Source organism: Watersipora subatra, chromosome 1, assembly GCF_963576615.1.
Source record: "Watersipora subatra chromosome 1, tzWatSuba1.1, whole genome shotgun sequence".
NCBI classification, from domain to species: domain Eukaryota; kingdom Metazoa; phylum Bryozoa; class Gymnolaemata; order Cheilostomatida; family Watersiporidae; genus Watersipora; species Watersipora subatra.
The window spans coordinates 74,867,605-74,887,831 of NC_088708.1; the positions used below are offsets into that span (position 1 = coordinate 74,867,605).

Sequence of the window (20,227 nt, forward strand, 5' to 3'; positions counted from 1 at the left end):
TCTATCTATTGATTCAATTGATGAAATAGGAAAACTTCAGCAAGTAAAAATACTGCAAGAATGTGTACTCAGCATATGAACTGTTGTGTGTACAAAAGTAGCCCAATTCCTCCAAATTATACAAAAGTGAGTAATTTTGTATAAGTCTAAATGATATTCACTTCGAAATAGTCTTTTAATGTATGCTTATTATATAGCAAAGCTAAAGAGAAGGAGCAGTTATAGTAGCCATGCAAGGAGATTGAGAAATGGGTTTTTACTTCATTTCAAAGATATTTATTACAGCATTACAATGTGGTTGAAGCTATGGCCACTTTAGCATAATTTTATCAAACGTGCTTAATTGTTTTGTGGTCTTTTTGTTAATTTAGAGTTGGCTCCTTTATATGTCATATTTTTTCTTGCTAAAACAATATTGTTTAGTAAATAATTTCTTTTGTATCAAAGTGAAATAACAGGTTATATGCAGAAAAATCAAATTTTTATGAGAGCCTTCTTTTGCTCATTTATGATGGATGACACTATTGTAAATCATAGAACTTGTATTTGTAATTTACTCTGTATATATGCATATGTACCCAAGGGTGATCTCAACCGGCTGTGAGGGAGGCTCCATGTAAAAGTGAAACATAATGGTATGCAATAGGAGATAAAAAACAACTCCAAAGTTATGAAATGATATATTGACCAACAACCATTGATCACTTTTAGTGATGGGCTGCTGATAACATAGAAATACTCAGTTATTGACGTGTGTCTGTATGTATAAGAGTAACAACTTCAAAAATACATACGCTTGTTTTTTGCTTAATAATTCAATAAAAATGTGGTTTTAACTTCAATAACACGGTTGGTTGCAAATAAACGACTGTTAAATCACCATGGTTCCCAATAATCAACTCGAATTAAATTTATATATTTGCAAGGATTTGATATATGGATGATTGTAGGATTTGATATAAAAAATAATTTACATAATAAAATACATCAACACACGTTCATAACATGCATTCATTGTGCCATTCGTAATTTTCTGAATCACAATTCACAGAATTAAAGTAGGGGCAATATCCTAGGCATAGTCTATCAGCTTGTAGACGTAATCTCCTGTAGGCAAAATCACTTGTAGACGTAATCTCCTGTAGGCAAAATCACTTGTAGGCGTAATCTCCTGTAGGCAAAATCACTTGTAGGCGTAATCTCTGGCACCCACAAAATATATTGTCAGTGACTTTACAATCGCCGCTATGTCACATATTTATAACCTCATTGGCCTGTCGCCATGAGTTTCGGTGCATCTGTATTTTAGCCCCTGCAAGGTTTTTGAGACTTATCGTCGCATTCATTAGTAATAAATTAAATATATCTTTTTCTAAAGAAGTTTTTCTAGATTAAAAAAAAGTGACTCAGTCCAATTCATCGACCAAGGGTATAAAATATCATGTATATTATGATTTTTTTATGTTGCAGCGTGATAGTAACATGCTAGTTCACAGCAGTAGTATACTAGTATGATATTGTCTGAACATTGTTAAAATGAGTCAATGTGAAGGAGAGTCTTCTTTGCTTAGCTTGTGTGAACTAATTCGAGTATTACTGGTTCAGGTAGATACTAGTGAAGGTGTTAAGCTGTTATAAACAGTATCGATTTTGCCAGTTAAGGATACTGCTTATTTATAAGTCCAACAATTAAAATACACAACTAAAAATTTCTAAACAATACTATTCTAAACAACCATACTACTCTAAACAATAGCCTACTTATGACAAAATGTTAAAATAGCCGATAAAAGTTACAAATTTACTCGAACGGTCATCTATGTTCGTCGCTCAGTCCTGTATAGCTGCGAGTCTTGACAGTCCAATGAGAGTCTTTAGATATAGAGACTGACCAGTTAAGATAGTGAAGTAGAAGAGGCTCAGCAGATGACAGAGAAGGTAGTTCCATAGGTAGGCAAAAGATAGAGGTTCCGCAGGCAGAGGGAAGAGAGAGGGAGGCTCCAGAGACAGAGAGTTGCGCCTCAGCAGGCAGGTGAAAAGGGGAAGCCTCAGGAGGCCTTCGGGAAAGAGGCTCAGTCATTGGAGCTCTTCCCCTTTATAGATATCTCTGTTAGCCTGTGAGGGGTTTAGGCACTCAGGCTCTGTTCTTCATGTTGCAGAGGGTTGGTATTGAGTGTACTTGTCTTAAGTACATCATAAGAGTGTAATGATTAGAAATGATGACTTACTCCAATTGTTTTGGTTGTGTCTGGTAGAGGTCTAATTTCTTTTATTGGTTTTCTCCAAGGTCAATTGATGCCTTTTACCTCATGAGTTTTCCTCCTTTGTTCCTCATGGGTTTTTCTTCTTTGTTCCTCATGGGTTTTCTAATCCGCTTGTAGATAGGTATATGATGACTGTTTTTCAGATGAGTTTTCTGATGTATTAGATGTCCTGTTTATTGTAGTAATACGTATATTTCCAGAGGTTTAGGTGTTTCTCCATTATGCTATCTGCTTTATACCTTTATACAACAGCTTGTACAACAGATTACCCTTTGCATTTCTGTTCTACTCGTTTGGAAAAAATTATTTTAATGCTGCTGTCCTTTGTGTGCACATTCAGCCAAAAACTATGATACTTATTAAACAAGATTAGTTATAAAATTTGAAGTAGCTCATTGTTAACAAGCTCGATAAAGATTTAAATGAAACTGACTCTTGAAATTGAAAATGAGTAATTTTTTGGTATTGAATAATTGACAAGACCTACATTTACTCCTCGTTTTCACAAAGGCATCGCTTCATATATACAACAAAGAATTAAAATGGAATTGTTGTAGAGACATGCATAGTCCCATGCCCTGACACAGACATGCCCTGAAACCAGGGCGGGTGAAACCATCATATGTTGCATCAAATATTATCACAAAACATGCTGTAACTTATTTCATTCATTCTCTTTTTTTCACAAACAGGTTGAAGTTTCATTTTTGTGCTCATTGAACAATATTGATTTTTAAATTTGCCTAGGTGCCGCAAAGGTTTTCTAATCGACTTCATTAACAAAAGAATGACTGCAATTTGTTTTGCAAAATCAGAAAGTGGTTTGAGTTTAATTGGTTTGATTTGTTAGCTCAACAATTTAGTAAAGAGCAGTCAATGGTACTTTATTGAGTTGGTATGGGGTAATGCTTATAGTTTTATTGTAGTGATGAAGGACATTTTGCATTGTAGTTAACAGAAACGGGACTTTAATATAATCAGCCTCTTCAACATCGCTGGGATTTACAAAACATTAAAAACTCTTTAATAATAATTTTGCACCGGGTAAGTTAAAAACTTGATATACTCATCCAATTCGTATTTATAAGATCAGCTCTATTGTTTTACCAAATTGTATCCAAATAAAGCTGTTCATTCATAGTCTTGTAACTAGACTACTGCAACTGCCTCTTTGTTAATGAAAGGGAAAACAACAGACATCACACTTAGCAGCTGTATTTTCAGTGAAAATGGTCACTTACATTGTAAAATGATTGGCACAAAATTGGCTAAAATTTAATGTTTTATTCAGTGTGAATGTAGTTTAAATTCAAAGCTCATGTTTCGGCTCAGGATGTATTTACTCAGATGAAAAGGTCCTGTTGAATTCTTGCTCACAGAAGCTTAATGCATGTTTTACTGCAGTTTATGGGTAGACGAATTAGGTCGGTAGGGTGTGAAGGTTTGAGTCATTGTAGAGGGTACATTGTCGTACCGCGTGAGGTTTGAAGTTATTAACGGCATATCACAGTTATTCATTAGACTGGCGTATGGTCTGTGCAGCAGGAGCTTGGGATTGTACATCAGTCTACTGTAGCTCTATATGTTACTCTAATTTGCATGTCTGTTGCAGTCGTACTGTAGCTCTATATGTTGCTCTAATTTGCATGTCTGTTGCAGTCGTACTGTAGCTCTATATGTTGCTCTAATTTGCATGTCTGTTGCAGTCATACTGTAGCTCTATATGTTGCTCTAATTTGCATGTCTGTTGCAGTCATACTGTAGCTCTATATGTTACTCTAATTTGCATGTCTGTTGCAGTCATACCGTAGCTCTATATGTTGCTCTAATTTGCACGTCTGTTTGTACAGATGTCTGTTGCAGTCATCTGCACGAAAATGAGTGAAAAGAAGAATGCGCGGCGTCAAAATAAGCAAAGAAAAAAGGCAGCTTTTGTGAAATTGGCAAGCGCAGAAGAAAATCGTCCTAATGAAGCTGCAGATGCAGTTTCAGAACATTCTAGGGTAAGATGGGCTTGCAAACTCGCATCGACTGAAGTTGCAAGCATGTATATATAGTGTATATACATGAATTCTACTATCATACTTGATGAACAGTCAAATATAGTAGCTTCAGCACCCAAAATTTCCTGTTTACTAAATGATGTCATCAGATTATTTAGGCTGTTTTTTTCCTGCCAGTCACACAATCGTCATTTTTCAAAAATTTAATGAGGGCTGTCAGCAAAATAGCCAAGCGTTGAAGCTTCTCGAGAAATACATGTATATGCATTGTAATGGCTTTCACTCGGTTCTTGTATCAATTCATACAATTAATTTTAATAGTAGAACCTTTTTATTCTAGTCATCGTTTTTTTACATAATGCTGGTTTTTTATTATTTGTTTTATGCGGTATGTGAATAGGATGCAAATTTGTGTGGGGTGTGTTATTTCACCAATTAGTAGAAATATAACATTAAGCAAAATAAAGATATAGTTATACTATTGATTAAGTTAAACAAAATAAATAAAAGCTTAGTTCTTACTCGTTAAGGCATGATGAGGCCCACAGGCCCACATGAGGCCTACATTCGCAGTAGCACTGCAGCTAGTTGAGGCGCTGGGCCCACAGGAATTGACAATCTCAAACAGCAGGTCTGAATTAATCTAGGCTTAACAAATAGCTATTAACGTTAACTCTAAAACTAGTAAATGCAGAGGTTTTGCGTAAGTCTATTGGAAGACTGTTCCATTGTGATAGTATTCTGTATTCAATTGTCTTTTGACCTGAAGCAGTATAAAATAATGGTGAAGGTAGATTAGTTTCTAAAAATCTGGTGTTATAGTGTGAATCCTTCTTGGTTTCGTCATTACTTAAAGAGAATCTTAAAGAGAATTTTGAATGAGCTATCAAGAGAATTTTATACTGATAAAGTTTATCAACAGGCAACACAGACAGCTGAACAAACAGGGACCAAGATGAAGTTAGTGGTGGTTTATTGAATATTATGCGCATTAAATGTTTTAAAGATATTAGTAGTTTTTAAATAACAAAATGGAGCATTTCCCCAGGACTCAAGACAGTAATTAATTTTTGAGTTAATAAACGCGTTGTATGTATATTCGTTTCATAATAATACTGGGCAAAAATTTAGAATATCTACTAATCAGGTCTGACATAGATCATATCTGCTTATTTAGCTTATTGATGTGTGTGTTCCATATCAGGTGACTGTCCAAATGAATTCCTAAGAATTTGATCGAAGATGTCTCCTTAAACTCCGAATCAAATAATTTTATTGATTTTTCTAATTTAATTTTTTTTGATGGTTTCTCATTTCAACGTATGTTGTTTTGTCCATGTTTACAATTAATTTATTAGTATTGCACCATTGTTCAATTTTTTTAGTTCATTTTTAACTATATCAATGTCATTATTTAAATTGTTAGACTCAAAAAGTAAATTTGTATCCTCAGCATATAATATAGGTTTTAGATGATTAGTAGATAACACAAGATCATTAATATATATTAAGAATAAGGTTGGACCCAGGATAGAACATTGAGGAACGCCGCAATTTATACTCGAAAAGCTAGATTTATAGTTCTCTATGAAGCAGTTTTCTATATTCCAAGCAGTTTTGTATCCGGTGAATAGAAGATGATGAAAAGTGCATACGTTTTAATTGTGAATGTAAGAGCATATTGTGGTAAATAGGGTCAAAAGCCTTACTAAAATCAAAAAACATTCCTAGTACTGCTCTGCAATACTAGGGATATTTCTGTTGTAAATTATTTGTAACAGAAACACAGTAAATCTCCTACTGTATACACTAGATATATGAATATAATCATTGTTAACGTTACAGCAATCACCTACATATGCTTAGATGTTTTTCTGTGAAAAGACAACTCCTAGCATTCCATGAGCATGTGCTTTTGTGAAGGTTGTTAAATGTGCCTCATCTACTCCACAGCAGTTCTTTACACCACCTGTCTTCTTTATGGTGACACAAGCCAGATATTTATAGATGATTGCTAGGCTGGAGGAGCAAATGGATGAAACATCTGCTAGAGCAAAGAGGTTGTGCGATGACTTTGAGTACGCTCATGGCCATGGAGACGCCTCTAGCGTTGAAATGTCATACAGGAACCTCATGTCTAAGAGACGCAGAATGTCTGAGGTAAAAGAAAAAACATTAATACTTTCTCAGCTAATTAGACTAGATATAACAAGTATCAATTAGAGGAGTGAGCAGTTTTCTGTACCATGTAAATAAAGGATGAAACTGTTCATTTTCCGTTTGGTCAATTTTAGTTTAACAACCATTTGTGTTTTTGTTGAAATGATTCATTAGTGTGATTTCAATAACATCTGATCAACTTCGTGCTTCTTTTTAATCAGTTTTATTATACACCTAGAGTCAATAAGCACTTTGTTCTTGAATTTGTTTTTGCTTTCACCGTTTCATGCAGGCCTTTCATTTTATGAAAGCTAGGTTACAGTTGCTTATCATGAGCGCACATGTTTGTATTGTGTACTGATGAGAACTTATTCTTGGAGTTGTTTTGTGTTCTCAAGTTTTGATGAGCGTCTGCAGAACATTTACTAATATTATCTCGGCATTTCATTTTTACCGAAATGCTTCCAAGTTCTATATGGTTAGCTGAATACAGGTCGGCACGGGTAATAAAATAATTACCCAATGAATTGGAGTAATTTAATCTATTAACTTACGTTAGTCTAAATATTTATAATAAGAATATATATAATAAGAATAGATCCATATAATAAGAAGAGTATTTCCCATGTCCTAAAATCAGCTTAATAGTTGTTACATTACAGGTGATGATCTCTCACGCAATCATGATTTTCAAGCGTACTAGTAATAACGAATAGTATTTTTCTAAGCACTTCAAGTGTGCGTATTATAACTGATGTAAGAGTATGACCACAATTATTCCATCGTATAGCAATGTAACCGCTTGGCTTAGTTGTTTCGCAAATCCATTGCAAAGTGCATTTTTCGTTCCCATAACTTTATTGTTATAACTGGACACACGGATAACAGACATACAAACACTGAGATTTATATACAGTGCACCCTCGGTTTATGATGTCCTTGTTTTACGGTTTTTTCGCCTTGTCATGTGGAACAATGTTTTTTCGTCCCATCAACATAGCATTTTTCCTCATATGATATCAACAAAATGTTTCACGAAATTTAAAATGGTTGTTCATTGTGCTGAATATGTCGGAATAACAAAGATGCTGATATGCTATTTGCCGAAATCCCTCCCATAACGCTAGAAAGAGATACGATATGCTCGCTCTCTCTCAGTTCAGCATTTTTCATGTTTCATAAATACTTGATATTGTGTGAGTGAAACGAAAATTGGTGAAAAAAAAGTGAAAGTTTATTGTGCATTTTAGCATTTAATATACTATTCTTTATAAACTTTAATTCATTATACATGTATAGCTATATAATTACATATAGAACTGTAATTTGTTAGCCATGGATCCTAAGATTGATGACGCTGTTAAAGGAAGAAGTAAGAATCATAACCATAATCATAAGTAGATCATAACCACTAAATACACTAACATTATTGTTGGTAAATAAAGTTACTTACGTTAATATACTTTTGTTACTAATTTTCAATATGCACAGTATGTATATAAAATTTTGATGTTTTTTATCTTGGGTGTTTGTATTACATAATTACTATAGGCTTCTATATTCTTTTATACAATGCCCGTCTTACAATGCCGAAACAAATTAATATCGTATGGCGCGGGTCCACTGTACACAGATTTACTTATTTATAACTAACTTCTAGAGCTTACATAGTTCACATTTGCTAGGGGATATAAGAACCTTTGTCTCTCAGGCTATCCTATGTTCATTTGAATCTGATGTTTCCTCACATGACATATCATTTCCTCATTGGCTAATGTTATCCAATCTGTTGCATTTTAGGCTTTGAAATTACCGCAATTCTACATCGACCAGCCGTACTTATCAAAATGCAGACATAAAAACCTTCTCTATGATGGTCATGCTCCTGCACTCACTGCTCCTATTGCCCTTCAAACTTGCCAAGTGCAGCAGCTCATTATGTACAGTATGCTCGGCAGGAATTCTCTATATCGTCCAAGGTTCTCTTCTATTTAGTTGGCTGATCTACGTACAAGGCTTGGCGAATTAGTGGCTTTTGCCTAGGCTATATTGTAACCTAGTAGAGAGCATTCTAACCTAGTATAGTGGATTGTAGTATTGTAGAATTAATCAAATTTGGTCTCCCTTGACCGTATTAGTGACTAGCAACCTATTTTGACATGCTTGTCTCGCAGAATCTTATTATTATTAGACTTGTTACTAGTAATGTTAAAACTAGTTTTGTGCACGTAAGACCTGGGGTTTGCTGTTAATCACCACATTCCTGGAGTAACATATTATTTAGTTTTTGCGTTACTCACTAATAACTTTGATGGTGAGTCAGTCATGGAGAGGTCAGAGAACATGTCAGCCATTACAACCTCGTCATCCATAACCTAGCTTGTCACGTTAGCAAACTAACTATATAGTTATTCAGTTGTAGACTGTTTATTACTGCCCTGTTGAAGCTGTAATAAGTAAATATTATTTATCAATTGTCACCCTTGAAAGAGCTAGTTTTTTATTGCTGCCTCATCACATAGGCAACGATTACTGCTTGCCACTGTACATAAGGTCTGCTGTTTTATTGGCAGTTACTACTTATAGGCTCAACTCTTGCATCGTTTAAGGCTTATCAGTGGTTCCTAGAAGGTACTAAATGTTGTTCTAGTGCATGCTTATGTTGCAGGTGGTGTTCAATACAGAGTATTACCGTTGTTCTAGTGCATGCTTATGTTGCAGGTGGTGTTCAATACAGAATATTACCGTTGTTCTAGTGCATGCTTATGTTGCAGGTGGTGTTCAATACAGAATATTACCGTTGTTCTAGTGCATGCTTATGTTGCAGGTGGTGTTCAATACAGAATATTACCGTTGTTCTAGTGCATGCTTATGTTGCAGGTGGTGTTCAATACAGAATGTTACCATTGTTCTAGTGCATGCTTATGTTGCAGGTGGTGTTCAATACAGAATGTTACCGTTGTTCTAGTGCATGCATATGTTGCAGGTGGTGTTCAATACAGAATGTTACCGTTGTTCTAGTGCATGCTTATGTTGCAGGTGGTGTTCAATACAGAATGTTACCGTTGTTCTAGTGCATGCTTATGTTGCAGGTGGTGTTCAATACAGAATATTACCGGCATCAGTCAACTGCTCATACTTCTGCTAGATGGCTGGAGCTGGCTTGATGTGACACTCTCTCAACCTTCAGCATTTCACCAAACTCTCTCCATATTCTCTGACCATGTGAGTAGCTGCTCTCCACTCTTCTTCAACTTCTACTATTATGTCTATAGCCACTTTTCATTACATCCCTTTTATATTTCTGAAGTAAAGCCCACCATGGGCCAATAGATTGCACAATTCACAAAAACGTCTGATTCTGCTTTTAATATAAGAAGTGAATAACTATGACCAGCTCAATTCTATATTTATATTAGTATGTTCTCTCGGACTCTCAGGGTGAATATGAGCGAATCAATTCAGCGCTTGGTAGAAATCACAGTATTCGTTTTATTTCACTGCTTTTGTTGGTCAATGCATGCGCATAACATACCCTATTCATATTGGACACATTGATGACATTTTATTGGTAGGCTATCCGCATGGTCTCCCCTAAATATTACGGTGGAGAAGTTGAAGATGATCTCTTTATGGTTCCTCTGCCACCTGAAGAAGTGGCTAATAAACAGTCAAAGATAAAATCTACTCAGTCAGCCAGTAGGTGGTTGTATTATTTTATTTGTGCTAGTTATTAACTGTATTGTTTGCTGTTTTGTGCTCGAGCGCTTAATAAACCAGTTTTGTGGTAAGGCTGGTTCAGCGAAGAGGCAGCAGATTACATTCATAGTCAGCTAAGGGCTACCCGGTACATGTAATATATGCAAGGGCATTACTTAATACTAAAGCTATTCTAAACCTGGTACCTAAAAATGGCAAAATCGTTATTCATTGCATGTAGATTATGTTGAAAAATGAAAAAATTGTAAGCCTCTACTTGTCATAAAACTCCTTATATAAACCAATTCCCCTTATTTATTGAATGGCTCTAGTAATTCCTGTTTGACAGCACAGGGTATGTTTTCTTAGCTAGGCTAGGCTGCGCATTACACTGTTGGCGTACTTGCTAGCAATGGCTTGTGGTCTGTACTCCAGCTCTGTTTTCATATTGCGACAGCATGTTGACATGTGTTCACACAAGTATATTCTTAAATGTATCATAACAAGGGATGTCAGCATTTGGTACATGGACAGAGATTGTGAGATACTCGTCGGCTGTTGTGAGATGGAAACGTTGCGATGCCTATTTCCGCACACATTGCAAAATATCTTCAGAATTCACCAGACATAGCAAATTGTTTCATGTTATTGCATAGCAAAGCATTTCATGAATACCTAGCAAAGATCTGCAGGACTAGCGAACCACAATGTATAGGTCAATAAGTGTTTAGTCTGTCATTCAACAGAGCAAAACTTATAGGTCAATAAGTGTTTAGCCTGTCATTCAACAGAGCACAACTTATAGGTCAATAAGTGTTTAGCCTGTCATTCAACAGAGCACAACTTATAGGTCAATAAGTGTTTAGCCTGTCATTCAACAGAGCACAACTTATAGGTCAATAAGTGTTTAGCCTGTCATTCAACAGAGCACAACTTATAGGTCAATAAGTGTTTAACCTGTGGTTGAACATAACACAACTTATAGGTCAATAAGTGTTTAGCCTGTGGTTGAACAGAGCACAACTTATAGTTCTGGCAGTTATTTTTTTGCAGAAACCGAAATCCGTGAGGATGATAAGGTCACAATCGACATGGACAGACTTCTTTGTGCCGATTCATTTTCAAGAACTCTGTTACTTCTCCCTTTTTCTGAACTCATAACAGAAGGCTTTCCTGTACCTGGCCAACTCACTAGAAACGCAGGTATTGTATTTTATATATGAGGTATCAGGTTGTTAGGATGCCTCATACATCTCAACCATGCTTGTATCAGGTTAGCTGAGATGCCTCATACATCTCAACCATGCTTGTATCAGGTTAGTTGGGATGCCTCATACATCTCAACCATGCTTGTATCAGGTTGTTGGGATGCCTCATACATCTCAACCATGCTTGTATCAGGTTGTTGGGATGCCTCATACATCTCAACCATGCTTGTATCAGGTTAGTTGGGATGCCTCATACATCTCAACCATGCTTGTATCAGGTTGTTGGGATGCCTCATACATCTCAACCATGCTTGTATCAGGTTGTTGGGATGCCTCATACATCTCAACCATGCTTGTATTAGGTTAGCTGAAATGCCTCATACATCTCAACCATGCTTGTATCAGGTTAGCTGAGATGCCTCATACATCTCAACCATGCTTGTATCAGGTTAGCTGAGATGCCTCATACATCTCAACCATGCTTTTATCAGGTTAGCTGAGATGCCTCATACATCTCAACCATGCTTGTATCAGGTTAGCTGAGATGCCTCATACATCTCAACCATGCTTGTATCAGGTTAGCTGAGATTAGAGCAAAAATCTAATTGGATTGCCTAATTTCTATTATATCTCAATCAAACAGTTCTATTGGTGTTTGTACACATTCATGGGTGTCTATATTTTTACAGCTTCATCTGTAGCTCACGCATGAATTCAACTTTCCAATTTAGTATTAGGATTATAGGTGTTAGTCACTATGATCTCGGTATTATTTCCTGCATACATTGTTTCTATAAGTTTTATGGATCGCTGCACACACTTTTGTAGAACCTGATTGTGAAGAATTTGTGTTTAGTAAGAGTAGCTACGGGAAGGTGAATGATTCTAGTGCAATATTCGCTGTTGACTGCGAAATGGTTGCTACTAGCGACCACAGGCTGTCTCTTGCCAGTCTCTGTGTTGTTGATGAGAGTCTTAAAGTGGTTTACAAACGCCTCGTGAAGCCAGACAAGCCGATCACAGACTATGTAACCAGGTACTTATCGATGCCATGCTATATTTACCAAGAGCAGGTTCTAGTCAGGTAGTTGCTGTGAGCCTTGCATGTGCGTTGTTATGGTAGCAGTTGCTATGATAACAGTTGTTATGGTAACACTTGTTATGGTAACAGTTGCTATGGTAACAGTTGTTATGGTAACAGTTGTTATGGTAATAGTTGTTATGGTAACGTTGTTTTAGTGCAGTAAAACAAACAATAGGAGATTGCGATCAGTTTTCAATGATTTGACTCGAGTATTTTATATATCAACATGATCAATCTCCTGTGGGAGTATTTCGGCTCATCTACGATAAATTTATAAATAGTTATTGTCTCTTATTAGTTTTAGTTAATGTTTCAAAAATAGCCAATATGTCAAGCAGTATTTCATGGTTACCATTAGCTATTCCGCGGTTAATACTTTTGGCTACAAAAGCCATACTATACAGTTAGAAGTCACCTGCATAGACATGTAAACCATGTGCCAGTCTCCATCATGAGCTCCTTTGAAAATGTAATCACAAAATTTACGTATCAAATTGGTTTGGTCTCAACCTGACTGTGCACTATCTGCCTCGATGGTAGGAACTCACTCGTGTTACGCTACCATCCTGCTCAGTGACAGGTGTTTGCCAATATCAGATAGTACAATACACTGCACCCTCAGAATACGATTGTAATTCGTTCCAGGGTTGGCATCGTATGATGAAAAAATCGTATGAATAGGTATAAAAACCATAGTATAATGCAAACAAGCCCTGGTAAAAATCATTATTATTTTATACGAGTATAAATTTTATACATGTATAAGTACTGTACTTATTAAAAATTAGTAACAAAATAGTATGTTAACCTTAGTAACTATACAGTACACTTACCTACAGTAACTTAAGTATATTCAGTGTATTTATTTGTTATGATCTGCATTAAAATGTAACGTTGCAATTGGTTATGCGGGGTTATGCAATTGGTTACCGGTGAGAGTTCTTACCTTCAAGGTGTACATATAACATAAAATTTGAATAAGTTAAGCTTACTAAGCACACACTTAAAGCTTAGTTGTAGTGTGTATTTTTATCTATTTTACTGAATTTCAACTTTTTATCACTAAAATTCTGTCGCTTATTAGTTTCTGGCTTCGTTTTCAATATAATTTTAACGAATCTCTTTAAAACCTTTTTCAAAGGACTTCGGCAAAAATGCCTGAACAATGTTGTTTTCATAAGAAAGTGGATTTTTGTTGGCAGGTTAATGCAAGTTGTTTGACTGCTGACCTTCTGTTTAAAGGGATTGCAACTCCAACTTTGTTTCTGGTTTTAAAGGGAAAATATTCTCGTTTTACACACGAGAAATGCTGAACTGAGAGGATTCGGTCATCATGTCTCTTTCAGGCATTGTAAAAATGTTTTCGGCGACTAGCATTCTGGCATCTTTGTTATTTTGACGTACGTAATACGCACACCGACTGCGAAATTTGAACTCGGGCGAAAATTTTGTTGAATTTGTATGGTGAAATAGGAATCATATGGTGAAGTGAAAAAATCATCATGATCTACTTCGTAAGGTGAAGCAATCGTATATCAGGGTAATCATATCCTGAGGGTGCAGTGTACTTTTGCTTGTGGTATGCGCAGTCTTGACAGATGCTTGTTTTTGCCTTTGTAACCATTTATATGCATTTATATAGAGGGGCACAATTTCTTATGTTGGAGAACGTAACACCAACATATAATAGGTATTTGTTATTTTTTGTAAACTTTTTTGGATTTTGGCAAGTGGTCTTTTGTGCTTTGAGGGATCTAGAATTCACCTTTTGGTAAAACATTGGCTTTTACATGTATATTATTTTCACTGTCCGCGTTACTTCTGAGATTATGTTAGTCATTGGCCTTTTATTCGCTGTGTGTCCGTTATTTGTCTGCTGACTGGACTTCCGCCATTTTGAAGATCATTTATTTTTTTCATCAAATGTATCAATTGCTACCATCAGGTACAGCGGTATGACAGCCGAGATTATGGCAGATGTTACTACAACATTGAAAGATGTACAGAGAGATTTACAGAATTTGTTACCAGTAGATGCTATCTTATGCGGCCACTCTCTGAACAATGACCTCGCCGCCTTAAGAGTTAGTTCATTTGATTTACTTATTGTAAATTAGTAGCCAATGAGACCTAGCAGCTCCCCTGACCGGTAGAGCCATCTTCGCTCTGGGTCAGCAAACCAGGAGGAAGTGTTGAGTATCAACTGATACTTAGCAAGTGTCTGACAGCGATTAGAATATGAAGGGCTCTATATCTTTATGTATAAAACACAAAGTTTGTCTTTCTTTCTGTCTGCATGTTCACCCGTAGACATGAAACCGCAGGTATTTAGGTAAAAGTAAACATAATATGTTCACCAAAGAAGTCGTATAGGATTTATATTATAGATCCTGTACAACTTTTTTGATGGAGCTAATTATGCTATTTTGTTCGGGATCCTCTTTAGGGATCCACCAGCCCTTATTTTGGAGTTTTATAGAATGCAACCTATAAATACAATACTCTACGGGATGATATTATTCGATGGACTTAATAAGTTGTAGGCAGGCAATTCCGCAAATGGGTGAAATCTGCGAATAATTAGAGTTGTTTGCTTTTTTAAACAAGAGAAGATAATTATTAGAATTGAAAACTAGTTGCCAAGCATAATCAGTAAACATAGCTGAGTTCCAAACTCTTTTGTAACCACCATTGCCGGGGGTTAGAGTTGCGGCTACTGCCAAAGCATTACAATTCTTTAAAAAATCATTCAAGGCTGTCACAATTTCTTCAGAATTCAGTGGGTGTTGTCATCTCAAAAATATTTCTTGCAGTTTTTACTGTGAAATTACCTTCACCAACTTTTAATACTGAAGTTGATGACAATGTCAGTTCTGATTTAGACATTATGCTATGTATATGATTCGCAGTAGAAATACATATTGAATGGAAAAGTCAAATAGAAAGTTAAAAATTTGCTATACGCCTGCAAAGGTTACAATCTATTGCTAGCTGGATTCACGGATTAATTTATTCACGTATGCGTTCCTCCCCGAATAAAATGGTCTCTGCAAATGCTTGAAAAGACAACTTCTGCAAAATATAACTACGTGATTAATATTGTCCTGTAGGATATGAGAGAACCGTGAGTTACCTCCACCTCTCTATAGAATAAATAGGACGACTTGTACTAAACTACTTGTTACTTTTAGCAAGTAGTTTAGTACAAGTAGTAGTTTTCAGTACTTCATACTGAAAATATTTCAGTATGAAGGAAAATAATGTATATTAATATACATCCTTTTCTCCTTTTTCTCATTATATTTGTAAATCACTTAAATCACACAGTAGTAGATATAAAATGCACTAAAGTAAGAGATATGGATGCTTTAGAGTAGCAGTTTCGTCTCTCTAGATAAGCCAACAATTCTGGTAATGAATAAATCAACTCCTTTTCATTCTGTTGATTAATATTCAATTCGCATAAATTTAACTCTGCCCAGTATTACTGCACACACTTTCAATAAGTTAATGTAATAAAAAACAGTTCGAAATGTTTCAAAAACAGGAGTCAAACTCAGGGTCTACCATCCCACAGTCTGTTCTCTAACCAGTTGTGCTACAATGTAAAGCTTCAAGTATAATAACACCCAATTCTCTTATACAGTATTTTCATTTATAAGTTACAGTAGATAAGGGCCCAAAAATGGGTCGGTAGACCTTTGAAGAGTATTCTGGTAAAAATCAAAATAGTGTAATTAGCTTCACTAAAGAAGTTGTGTAAGATTGATGTTTGCTTTTACCGATATATCTACAGTTTAATTTTCATAAGCAAACAGAAAAGCAGAAAATCAAACCTTTTATTTCATATGGATAGATCGATCGATAGATATATCTATAAGGTATATTGTGATATATGATTGTAACTACATCCATCACCCAGGAGACTCCAGATAACAATGTTAGTATGTAAATATATCTGTCGACTAGAAGTGAATTTATTGGTGGCTGTGTGAATAGGGGAAACAGTGATATAATATTGTCTGTTTTAGCTGTACCACCCTTATGTCATAGACACATCCGTCTGTTACAACCTCAAAACCCTCAGCAAGTCTAGTTTGAAGAGGCTCGCTATTCACTTCCTAAGGTTAGTTGCTTGTCTCAATTATGGACAGTCATTTGATCACCCTGCCTGGCATATCATATGCAAGTCTCATACATAGTGTCTTAGGTGGTTATTATTCCTGATTATTTGTTTATTCATATTGTGTTAGATAGTAATTATACCTGGTTATTTGTACATTCATATTGTCTCAGATGGTAATTATATCTGATTGTTCATTCATACTGTGATTATAGCATTTGTGTTCGCCTGTTAATCCCAGACACTTAAGTAATAATCTTCTGTGGCATTCACCTAAGGAGTTGTTTGGGATGTTGCTAGCGATGGTTTTATACACTGTTTTGTGATGAGGTGTAGCAATCTAATCGTTTTGTAGCGTAACTATCCGCTATGCAATAATGCTAAATTATTTCTAATTATTTCTTATGATGCTCAATTGCTTAAAAATGTTTGCCAGCTAATTGTTGGTCCTACAGACCCCAAGTATACTTTATACACAAATAAGATATGGATTTTGTGCGTGACCACTAGCAATGTTTTGCCAACTTACCAGAGTACTGTATGTATCACAGGAAGGAGATCCAGAATGGTAGCGCCGGTCACTGTCCGGAGGAGGATGCTGTCGCTACAATGATGCTTGTACTACTCAAATTAAAGTTAGGTCTGTTATCACATTTAATATTACACTGACACTCGTGAATCTGCAGGTGTGTAATGAGAAGCCATTTTGATCTTGGCCACATCAGGGCTGATTTATTTAGTTTTTTGGTCATACCATGAGGATGAGTCAGTTATTATTGCTTCACTAGCATTACTTAAGAACTTTAATTTTTTCTAATGTAAGATTTATTTATGTAATTGTGAGTTTTTACTTATCTCTTCTTATATACATTACTCCAACATTATATCTCTAAAAGGTTATCATTGGTTTCATACAGAGATCTGTTGGAGATCTCAAGGTATTATGTCCATGCATCATAATAGTTATATTGCCGATCGTTTGATGTTTTAGCTATATGTAGCATACTAGTTACGTTCAATATGTTCAATATCTATACAGTGGAAGCGCAGTGAGTGTGACTTGTGTTCCATTATTTTTTTGTAGGTTATTCATTTGGCAACATTGTAGCAGGTGGTATGATGGCAACACCTGATGATTACTTCTGTAAAATGCATCAAGAGAGAGATACAAATTTGAACACTTCTAAACATGAGGCCAAGAAATCTGCTATTATTAACACCGGCGATAGCTGTCACCGTTTACAGCAGAATTCCGGAACACTTGTAACAAAATCTCTCGAAGAATGCAAACATAGTTCAGATTTATCAAATTCTCCAGATATGCATTCAGCAGAGACGAATAATCTAGCTGCAGAATCACAGGTGGTCTCTCCATTAGGCACCAAAGATTGTGAGACGCTGTCTTCTTCCGCTACACCCTCTACAAACATGGCGTTAAGCGATGTCCGTAATACCGACTATAAAATTATACCTGGATGCGAAGTGTTTAGTCGCAAGCACATTCCTCAGCTGGAGGTCAACATGTTTGATCTCGTCGGCCATCAAGACAAAAAAACTGGTATGACTAGATAATCCAACAGTAGTGTTATAAGATATGAGGTTCATTTCTTTTTTTGTGAGAGTTTTTGTTGCCTTTGTATGTGACGTGCAGTGCCACTCACTCTGATATATCATTTACCACAGCATCTGATATTATTGCTTTTATGTTAACTTAACCAATCATAATATATTTATCTCTTAGCCACCCCTCTTTTGCTTGGTATCCATACCTGTTCTTGTTCTATTCGCAGTGAGTTTTCAGCAAATCTCTTAGCCAAAACCACTTTACTTAAATTAGTTAATCTGTGATGTTTTAGAAAGCTGCATGCCTACTTTATGATTTGTTCTGTTTAGCTGTAGTATATTTTCCGTGTTACAGCTGACATATGCTCTAACAACATGGTCATGAGAAGCCCTCAGAATGACCAGTCAGTGTGTGTCCACTGCTATACCAAGGAGAAGCAGGTGCTGCAACAGACTAAAAGATCGATCAATGATGGCAAAGATGTAGTCTACTGTTCTCTCGCTGCACCTAAACTAGACACACCCGCTAAGGTCGAGGTAATCTCTGTTACCTTTCAAGCTTTGTGTGTTGCATATAAACAAATTAAGTCGAAAAATTGTTTTCAAATAACGCATAGAAAATAAAGTAGAGAGAATTCGTCATACATGGCTAATGTATTGTAGCTGGCCACACAGGTCTTCTACTGAAATGATGATACTAAATTTCTTCAAACCAAGTATTTATTTGAATATCGGTTGAAGCAAGTTCGATCAACTGCAATAAAAATACACCATAATGAGTTGTCATCTCTTTTTTTCAATGACGGTAAAATAAATGAACGAAATCTATTTTTTACCAAAGTGGAACCAAAATGACTCAAGAGTTGTTGAACGCCTGTCTGTTGGACAGATTACTGGTGTCTTTATCAAGTCTGGAATTTTTTCATGAATGGCTTACTCTGCAGTGACAGTTTTAGCTGCCAAATACCATTTTTGGTGAAAGTAACAAGTTTATTAGAAAAGCAAGCAATTTTTATTCTGATTTGGTACATTGAAATGTATTTTATCAAAGTTGATTAAGTTATGAGGAAACTATGTAAATAATAAACTACAAATTGAGGTCACTTAATTTTATTTGTTCCTCATGAACTTGTATAATATTGTAATCTAGTAAGGAGGATTGGGCCAAGTGCTGCTATCATACGTGTGACTGGTTAACTTAAGGCTCTTGGAAACCAAACAAGTGAGCATTGATCAAAATTATATTAAGTTATTTACTATAAAGATGGATCAGCCACGAATAATTATATTACATTTTAATGAAGTGACATTTTCATATAAATTGAATGCATTACACCGAATAGATCCGGCTAGACTAATGACAATATGGTGTGTTGTTATTATTCACTTCACAACATGTCTTTAGTTTTTACGAGTAACTGTTGCGTGTGTCTGCTTGTATATCTAATTTGTATTCTTTAGTAACAGTTGCTGACAACAATCCCTTAATAGTAAACTCTCAGTCGTGTAGCATTGCAGGTTTTCAAACCATTCATTTAGTGCTTGTTTCACCAGGTTGCAGGATTTGTGTGTAATGTTTTGGTAGTAGGTGCAAAAATCTGGCTTGTATTTTAGGAGCGTGCAATCAAGACAGACACACAAATAGCTAAGCTATGGAAGAAGCTGCCTGTTGGAGGCCTTTGTTGCCTCATTTTAGGTGGCACAGAGCAACAACACGGTGCTTTTATGTTTGCTGTTAAAAAGCATGAATCGGGCCGAAACACCTCATCTCATCTCGACTCTCGAGAAGAAGATGATAGCGCCGTATGCAGCAAGTAATAGCTGCTATTACTCTCCTTGTTTTGTTTGTGACACGTCAGGGACCCTGTTTAGCAGCACCATGCTTACACAAGTAATTGAAAACAATGTCTCGCAAGTTGGGAAACTTCCTTGTCTCTTTAAATATATACTTTCCGGCTACTGAATATTATTGGTTTTAATGAAAGAAGCGATGTACAGTGCAGACTGCCATTGCGTATAAGACACAATTACTATTATCCGTCCCCACCTCATAGACGGTCAATGAAGGTAAAGTGTGCCGGTATCTCGAGAGACAAATGATGTCTGCTCTGCGAAATGAACTT

At 35.9% G+C, this 20,227-nt stretch overlaps 1 protein-coding gene across 2 annotated transcripts; it reads left to right on the forward strand.

Annotated features, from left to right (window-relative positions):
- The first annotated feature begins 4,162 nt into the window (after positions 1-4,162).
- LOC137409530 (RNA exonuclease 5-like) lies at positions 4,163-20,157 on the forward strand. Of its 2 annotated transcripts, none has more exons than XM_068095570.1 (13): positions 4,163-4,267; positions 6,275-6,427; positions 8,228-8,406; positions 9,520-9,652; positions 10,003-10,126; positions 11,180-11,329; positions 12,163-12,370; positions 14,364-14,502; positions 16,450-16,544; positions 17,093-17,181; positions 17,626-18,099; positions 18,460-18,641; positions 19,719-20,157. In XM_068095570.1, exons 2-13 carry the CDS (start codon positions 6,275-6,277, stop codon positions 19,920-19,922), a joined length of 2,130 nt encoding a protein of 709 aa, XP_067951671.1. In that variant the 5' UTR covers positions 4,163-4,267; the 3' UTR covers positions 19,923-20,157. The 2 variants fall into 2 exon arrangements, with proteins under 2 accessions (XP_067951671.1, XP_067951672.1); XM_068095571.1 differs by having other exon boundaries at positions 18,460-18,635.
- The last annotated feature ends 70 nt before the right edge of the window (positions 20,158-20,227 follow it).

Coding starts and splice junctions, on each gene's coding strand:
- LOC137409530 (XM_068095570.1), top strand. CDS start 6,275: ATGATTGCTAGGCTGGAGGAGCAAATGGATGAAACATCTGCTAGAGCA. Junction 12,371..14,363: donor ATCACAGACTATGTAACCAG/GTACTTATCGAT, acceptor TGCTACCATCAG/GTACAGCGGTATGACAGCCG. Junction 14,503..16,449: donor ATGACCTCGCCGCCTTAAGA/GTTAGTTCATTT, acceptor TGTCTGTTTTAG/CTGTACCACCCTTATGTCAT.